General features: G+C 37.9%; 1 protein-coding gene across 2 annotated transcripts; it reads right to left on the bottom strand.

The window, feature by feature from the left end:
* Nucleotides 1-2266: 2266 nt before the first annotated feature.
* On the bottom strand, nt 2267-6359 carry LOC112430150 (uncharacterized). Of its 2 annotated transcripts, XM_076879242.1 has the most exons (4): nt 5883-6359; nt 4924-5079; nt 4747-4839; nt 2267-3946 (listed from the first exon to the last, which is right to left on the bottom strand). In XM_076879242.1, exons 2-4 carry the CDS (start codon nt 4993-4995, stop codon nt 3635-3637), a joined length of 477 nt encoding a protein of 158 aa, XP_076735357.1. In that variant the 5' UTR covers nt 4996-5079; nt 5883-6359; the 3' UTR covers nt 2267-3634. The 2 variants fall into 2 exon arrangements, with proteins under 2 accessions (XP_076735357.1, XP_024654063.2); XM_024798295.2 differs by lacking the exon at nt 5883-6359 and having other exon boundaries at nt 4924-5593.
* Between the last annotated feature and the right edge of the window lie 2611 nt (nt 6360-8970).

Below are 8970 nucleotides of genomic sequence, written 5' to 3'. Positions count from 1 at the left end.
AACCCAAGGAACACCTGCGAAGTGAAACCATTTGTAGAAAGTAGTAAAAATAAGGAAAGAAAAAATTCTAAGCAACTGGCCATCTGACCTTTCGTCCCTTACATCATTTTTCCAGGTGTCTTTATAACACCAACATACTGTTACAATCTGAAACAGCTTTAGAAATTAAAAGGTCAGCATTGCAAATTCTGTTATTTGAAAATGCACTGTGACTTCATCTAACATACTTTTTATGCTCAGTGTTGGGATTGAGTCAAATTCCATTACTGCACGTAGGTGGTGACTGTGAAACCCCGAGGACCTCTGATCTCACTGACAATTTAGATTGCGAACTCAGAGTTCCTTGTGCCTTTTTGTCATCTTTCAGCAATGAAAAAAAGATCTCCACAGCTTCACAGCTATCCTTACTGAAACTGAATTTCACAGATGATTGCATGCCTTATGCATCTGTAAAATGGTTGATTTTGATCCTTTTAGTTGTGATAAAAAAAGAAGTCATAAGGATTTAAAAGAAAACCAAAGTTTCCTAAAATGCAGTAAGGAGACAGTTTGGGGTCTCCTGTACTAACTTTGATAGCATCATCTACAACCATTAATTATTCAAATTGACAAGTTTACAAAATGAAAAGGGAAAAAAACTCCTTAATACAGAATAACATGAAGTCCACGGGGCAAGTCTGTATGCGATCACTGTCAGCAGTGGAGAGGTGCCCATGAGTAAAGGAAGAACCCACCAACCAACACCAACACCAATCCAGATTTCAGATTTCTTCTCATTCTTTAGAATATCCTGACAGGAAGAGGACGTCCTCACTCTGTCCTCTTTTAGTTTGATTTATTACCCCCAATAGCTCTTGTTCTCTTAATTTATCTTACTAACCAAATGTTGAAAATACCTGCTTTGGACAAAAAAATGTATCTTGAAATAATGTGAGGTGTGGTGAAAAAGTTAGACTTCTTGATCTTTATTTTCAAGGAGAAAAAGTTACAGGGAGAAAAATCTGCTGACTGACTGGATGAGTGTTGAAAAAAAAATGATGATCATGTTCTTAAGTTCACTTCTCCTCAAAGCCGGCAATGAGAGCTGGGTTGGATGGTTAAGCCCAGAGGCTCAGGCTACTGGGCTTAAATACCTAATCACTTTATGTTCAAGAAACCAATCAGAGATGATTTAAGCTTTGTGGCATAGCATGTTATGTTTGAGTGACTGCCTTCCTCTGGCATCAACAACTCCATCCAGAGAATGGCCACTCTCTGGGTATTTGCTCTTTTTCACATCTTTCTCTCTTGACATGGTTTTGTGGTTTCTAAATGATGCTTTACTGTATCAAGATTGTTAATCCATCTTTTATTGATCATAAAGCTGCTTTCATGAAACATGAAAAATAAATATGAGTTAATTAATCAAGATTTAATATTTCTGTCCACATCCATAAATTATATATTATTATTGCTTAAAAAATTACAAGTTAAGAATTTACTAACACCTTGCTAATGCTTATTGGTATTTCTAATAAGCAGATTGTCTGACCATTTCTATGCTATTGCTTATATTAATAAATATTTGCTTTTATCAGCCGTTGAACTATACTGTGTTTTGTTTATTTAAGTGTTTCCTGGAGTTCGCTGGCATGGTAACATAATTCCTTTTAGGATGTGCCAGAGAGTGTCTTTGTCCTGTCTTCCTCCCCTGACCCCTGACTAGTTGCATCAGATAGCGTCACCTCCATGAACCTGGTTCTGCTGGAAGTTTCTTCTTATTAAAAGGGAGGTTTTTTCTTTCCACTGATGCCAAGCTCTTCCTCCTAGGGGGTTATCTAATTCAGTGGTTCTCAAACTTTTCACAGTGAGTATCACCTCATAAAATATATGGCTATTGAAGTACCACTCACTTGCAGAAGAAGCGGATCGCATTCTCCTGGCTACTATGAGCTTCGGCATCCAAGTGATAGTTCCCAACTCACCGATGGCATCTCCCGCTCCCCTACCGATTCTCCCGGGGGCCTCCAACTCATCAATGGTGGCTAGGATCACAGCACCGCGAAAAAGGGCTGTGTTTTTACCATCAGCGTGACAGCGCCATGCCACCTTTGCAGGGAAACGAACCTGCCAGTGCTCCATAGCGGCCCGTGACCACTGGCAATAAGGAAAGGCTACTCTTTACAGATGACTCACGCTCGGGGACACGTTTTCTGGTTGACTCCGGCTCCCAGAAGAGCCTACACTCAAAAAAATAAGTCATTGGATGAACTCAATTGGACTGATGGCAGGTTTTCCACGTAATACATCTATTTTGGTCCAACCTAATCTACATACATCATGACAATTCAATTAAATTGAGTCAGTAGAACACAATTTCGTAAATACTGCTAAAATGAAAAAAAGTACATTAAAATGATGTGAAAGGTTTTGGTTGGTCCAACTCAATACAATGTCATTCACTTGAGCTAGATTTTCATTGCATTGAAATCATTATTTTGAGTTCAACTAAATCATAATTTTCATTACCAGAAAACTAATTTAATTATTAAAATAATGACAAAATGAATTTGTTTTTACAACTCGGGTTTATTCACTTGAATTAAAAGCAGAAACAGAATATTTTGTAAATAAACATACATGTCACATGGTCAAATCAACCTTAACAAAAATCAAAGTGCTCACAAAAAAGTGCTGACGTACATTTGTAATGAATGTCAAATCTGAATAGCACACACCTCTGTACTACTAGGCAATACTGAAAACAAACTGGAATCTGTAAAATCAGATTTCACTTCAGAATCATTGTATATATTTATAGTGACACTTGCAAATTCACAATGATAACCTACTAAACATTGCAATTCACACCATAGTATGGCAGTCACTGAAGATTTGAAACAACCCAACAATACATAAATACACACATATATACATATATATGTGTGTGTGTGTGTGTGTGTGTGTGTGTGTGTGTGTGTGTGTGTGTGTGTGTGTGTGTGTGTGTTTTCATGACGAACATTTTTCTGTTACCAAGGGGGAGGTATTTTAATAAAAAAAAATCTTTCAACTTTACTTCTCCAAAACCAATTACATGTAAACATTTACAAGCTTATAAGAACGGGAAGACCAACTTTAAAACACTGGAAGACACAAAACTTGTCAACATTTTTCTATTACCTTTGCCCAAAAGCAATCAAAAAGAAAATGGTGGTTACAACCATGAAACTTTTTCTGAGCTAAATCCCCAGTCCTTTCATCCATCTATAGTAGTACAGATTAAAAGTCACATCACTCACAACAGAACAGCAGACAAAAATAGACAACTTCCATTTGGCCAAAAAAAAGAAAGAAAAAAAGGTCACAGTTTGAACAAAAGATATAAAATACTTGAAATGTGCAATTCACTTGTATTTTTATTTTTATTCCTATTTATTCTATTTATCCCCTTCGTATATTTTATTTATATTGTCTCTGTATTTATATATATGTGTGTGTGTATAACTCTGTAACTTCTGTCGGTGCTGTGCTTTTTTTGGAAATCGAATTTCCCAGAGGAACCCACCCGAGGGATTAATAAAGTTCTATCTAATCTAATCTAATCTAATCTAATCTAAAAAGGCCAAAATCAACTTTTGTGCTGGGTCTTGTTTGCCTAAGCAAACATCTTCATTTTCATTTGCTGCATCTTTGTACTGAGCCTTTGTCCATCCAGATTCATCAAAATCTTCTGACAGAACTCAAAAGTGTACTTGTGGTCATTTGGATAGCTCAGATCAAGTGCATAAATCAGTCCAAAGAGGACGATGAATGCCACGATGACACTACCGAGGTTGTTCATAACTGTAGTACCTTCAATGACAACTCCAACATCCTCTGGCTCCTGAATCCCTTCTCTTCTGATGGTGTAAATACCCATGACAGTTGCTGCAGTGGACCTCAACCGTTCATCCTCAGTGGAGGAGGTCTGAAAAACAGGTTGTTTCAGGTTTAAGGGCTCTGTCACTTGGAAGGGGACATATTATGCAAAACTCAGCTTTTGTATCTTTTTGTGCTGAAACATAGGTCTCTACCGCCTCTATAAACACTCCAAACATAAATAAAACCCGTCAATCTGTTTCCTATCAATAGTTTGGGTTCAGGTATTATGTACCTGCCTTAGGAAGGGGCTTGATATAGAGCAGCAGCTCCTCCAGTGTCTATCAGTGTGTGTGTGTGTGTGTGTGTGTGTGGGGGCTGGGTCAATTTCCCTTATTTCATCACAATTGGGAACCTTTTGAAACAGCTTGTTTTATGCACATTATTCCTGAAACCAGGAGATTGCTGTAATGGCAGTGACACTAGTTAGTGTCTTGATGCAATCTGCTGTGTTCCTTATAATGAAGACTTTTTACTAATTGGCATAATAAACTGAACTCCATTGGAGTGTTTACTTTCTGAAGTGCCTTGAGATGACTGTTGTTGTGATATACCGCTATATAAATAAACTGAATTGAAACACTGACAGAAAATGGATGAATGTTTTGTCCACATTTACTGTGTTTATAGAGGCAGTAGATACCTACATGGCAGCACCAAAAGAATGAACAATTGAATTTTTGCTGAAACTGTCCCCTTAAAAAGTGCTCTCCAGTGCAAGTTTCAACAATGACTATTAAGAATAATACATATTTCACAATTATATTGTCTCTTTTGAATATATGAGGATTTTGTGTGCGATGAACCTAACTCAAATTGAATCTAGAAAAGAAAGTGTGATAAGCGTACCAGATACTCCTTGAACAGTAGGTCTGGATCTTCATTAAAGTAGATCACCAGGCTTTTAAGAGTATGCTCCCTCTTTATGTCGATGTCATCATACTAATGCAAGGGTGGAAAAAAAAGGGTGAAAAAAATGGAATTGATTGATTGCATTTAATTGATGGGTTTATCATTAGTACCGACCAAACTACTGATCGCCATGATATCCTTGATCTTTTGGCCCTTTGCTCCTTTGCTCCCCTGAAAAATTTGCATCAGCTTGTCTGTTAAATAGTCCAGCTGAGCCAAGAACTTCGCCTGCAGGGGTTTTGTAGTGATCTGCAGGAACTCTGCATTCACCTGGAAATAAAACATACATAAATATAGTAAACTAGAAGTTTAAATACAGACTGCTGAATCAACACACTGAAAGTTGCTAAACATTTGAACCATCAGTGAAGTTTGTCAAGACCTAAACTGTTTTTAGCTGAGTTTAGGAATATATCGCCACCTGTTGCTTTGGCATGTTCCTAGCAGCGTTTTCCTTCATTTTTGCGTTTACCTGTGGACGGGATTATTTTTTAAAACGAAAACGGAAAATCTCCGTTTTCAAAAATACCCGTGTAAGTGTGGACGTAGTCGAAATCTTTTATAATAATAAATAGGTTTGAACGTCATGGGAGTGCGCATTGTGCTGCCTGCAGTTACTCTTCCGGCCACATGGTTCGCTTTTGGTAGCACCCTCAGTAAACTATGTAGTGCTTTTAAAGACACCTCAAAACGATACTTTCTACTAGAAAATGGCATATAATAATAAACACAGAATACATAATTTTTAGATTATAAAAAGAAAACAGTAAGAAAGAAGTTAGCTATAGGACATCATCTTTCATTGAGCACAATGGCTAGCTGCTAATAAGCTAGCACATGCTCCGACTTAAAAGTTGGCAGCTACACAATTTCTCCTCTAAAACAAGGCACTTTTGAAAAGACCTGGCTATATTGTCAAAAAAAATTGTATTCAAGCAGAGAAGAGAATGGTAGCACCACCAAAAGTTCAAAAAACAACTGTTACAAGCTTCTATGATAAATAGCATTGCCATAGATTTAGCTGATAAAGAAATACACAATTGGATATATGAAAAAATAATATGTTACCTTACCTGAAGGTGTAGTTTTATCCAAAAAGTACAGAGAGGCCAAGAGCAGCTGGATTCATTTAGGTGATCCTGAAAGAGCGCAAAATTTTCAAAGAAGGCGGACCGTTGTGTAACTCAGTAACTTTGTGTTCTTGTGACAAAGACTGCTTTGAGAGAAAATAATTTAGGTTCACCACACGAATAATAATTGCAGTAATGCTGGAGTGCTACATTTGCGTTGAATGAGATTAAAAATAATGTTTAAGCTTAAAGAGGGGCTTGAATTTATTTCTTTGAGTTTACAAATACTTAAGTGCAAAAATGCACTCCTCCTACCCCCAGTGCCCCAACAAACTCATTCATTTTGTGTTCAGAATCAGCCTCTGCTGGTTTTGAATAATTTTAGGTTTACACAAAGAAAATCAAATTAATTTGGTATTTTTTAATTGCATTTGTGAACAACTAACATAATTTGCATGTGTTCTTTGAAAGGAGGACCTGAATCTGTTTTTTGAGTGTATGGAACTCTTGCATCGTCTTTGCATACCTCCACAATGGTATATTATTTCATCTTAAAAAAAATTGGAGCTTTCCCGTGTACCACCAGAGATAGTGGTACGCGGGCTCTCTCTCACTTTGAGAAAGACTGATCTAATTGTTGGGGTTTTCTCTGTTTTTGCTATATTATTGTCTTTAAATTACAATATGAAACACCTTGAGGCAACTGTTGCTGTGATTTTGCACTGTATAAATAAAATTGAATTGAACTAAATGGAACTGAATTCAATTCAGTGTCTAGATGGTTGTCATGTGCAAGCTGCATCTTTTATGTTGCGTGTTTAGTTTTGTTATTGATATTCTTTTTTTGTGCCCACATAACAAATTCATGTTTCCCCTTCGGAATGTAAAGCTTATCAATAATGTCTAGCTTCTAATTCAGTGTTCTAAATCCTAATGGTGGAGTTGATTATGTTTGCAAGTTTATTTAGAAATCGTTGGAGATGACTTGAAGACATTCACAACACAAACAACAACAGCCACAGTGTCTGGGTGGTGATTCTAGGGTCCTTCTATGGACATAAAATTTAGAGTCAGTCTTCTGACAGAGGCCTTATCACTTACCACCCAGCTGATACCCAAAGCTTACAGGCCAGTGACCTTTATTTCACGTATCTTGAAGACTCTACAGAGATTAAACCTCAACCACCTGCATTTGCTAGTGGACCCTTTTCTGCATCCCCTGTAATTTCCCTACTAAGCCGCGTATCAGCATTGAGGACACCACCTATCATCTACCCAGACAAACCATATTACAGCATCTTTATCTGAGAATAAACTACCTAGACTATCAACTACTTGACAGGTCAACCACACCATTTTTGGTTGAAGAGCTGCTCCTCGAGCAGCATACAGATCAGCAAAGGAGTGCTACCTACAGAGACTGACAGATGACTCTCCTAATGTTGGCCTCATCACTGATGGGGAGGAGTACTGAACAGTGGTGGAAGCCTTGTTGAGTTTCTGAGCTTAGCTACAGCTGAACATCATTAAAACTAAAGAGCTGATTAATCCTTAGGTATCAGGTCTGTCCTCCCTCTCCCATCTTTATGGGATATGTGTTGAGGTGGCTGAAGACTACGGGTACCAAGGAGTACACAGACAAAAAAACTAGACTAGTCCAGTCTAGTTTTTTTTAATGCAGCAGTGTGCTGAGAAGGACTAGTGAAGGCAAGTGATGCCAAAACACTGAACAAGCTGGTTCAATTCTGGTACAATCAGACTGTGACAGAGGTGTCTAAAGGAACTCATCAGCTTAATGGACAATCCATTTCCATGGATCCCTCCCTGAGTAATTATACAACAAATGCAATAAAAGGCTCGTTGCAAGTGCATGACTAAGTAGTAGTTAAGCACTTTAGAAATTACAACAATTACCAATAGGTTACATAATTTAAATGCTTTAATTTAAATGCTTTAAACATTAAGACAATGGCTGTCTACGTCACTTCCATTCCCAGCTATAGACACCTGTAGTTAACAGCTTTGGAATCAAATGTAGCTATAATCTTTTACAGAAATGAATAATTATCTTCTCTTTCTGTGTTGAACTTAAAATCATCGTTGAGGATACAATTTTTGGAGCAAAAAAGACAGAGTTTGCATAGCAATAATAACTTACTAATGGCTGTGTGTGCACAGCATGAAAGGAACAGGTGAGATGCTATGGTGCATGATCCATCTTGTGTACACTTCTGCTGTCAAGTCTCCTTTTTTCACTCCACACAGTAGGAAATCTCAGTTTTTCAGTTTTAGAAGATGGATCTGTGGCATGAAAGACTGTGTGAAAAGTCTCACTTCCAGTCTCTCAGCCAATGTTTATAAATAGTCAGTTCAAACTGCCACTGCAGAAGCAACTGGCTAAGTCATTATCAGTGCAAGCTTGTGATATGAAGCTACAAACTGATGCATTTGCCACTGGCTGAAGGGCAACAAAGGCTGACCTGGCCTTGCTTTTTCTTTAGCTTTGCAGAGACAGAGTGTATCACCAGGGCTATGGCCATTTTACAAAGTAGCTGCTAAGTTAGAGATCAAGTGAAAACTTTCAGAAGAACCACAGAAATGGCTTTTGGTTTTGAAAAGTAGCATCATGCAAGATATGCACATGTAGGCATTCCCTCAAAGTTAAGTGACACTTTGCTCTCAGTGTAAAACATTCACTTTTATAAAGGTAGCATACGAGAGTATAGGTTGTTAAATCTATCAGGTTGGAAGATAGAATAAGATCCACCAGGAGACTGATCACAACAGGCTTTTAGCAAGTTAACATGGAATAACTTCACTGGCTCCCAATGACCAGGAGTTGAAATCAAATAATTCTGGTCCGAAACACACTTGGCACCTGTAAAAAGACCAGAAAACTTAGCCTGAAAAGGGGAACTCACCAACGGACAGCCAGCCAAAAGTTTGTCGCCAGTGCTGAACTTACGCACTTTAGTGTGACGATCATACCTCACTTTCATTTTTGCCTGTGCACTGCCAGTGCGCCTCTCGCCAGCTGACCTGCAACATAACCTGTGTCCAAAGCCATTCACATAGTCAATTAAATTTGTGG

The sequence above is a fragment of the Maylandia zebra genome, linkage group LG22 (genome assembly GCF_041146795.1).
Source record: "Maylandia zebra isolate NMK-2024a linkage group LG22, Mzebra_GT3a, whole genome shotgun sequence".
Lineage (NCBI taxonomy): Eukaryota > Metazoa > Chordata > Actinopteri > Cichliformes > Cichlidae > Maylandia > Maylandia zebra.
The sequence above is the reverse complement of the archived record's forward strand: the minus strand, read 5'-3'. Positions and strand labels throughout refer to the sequence as shown.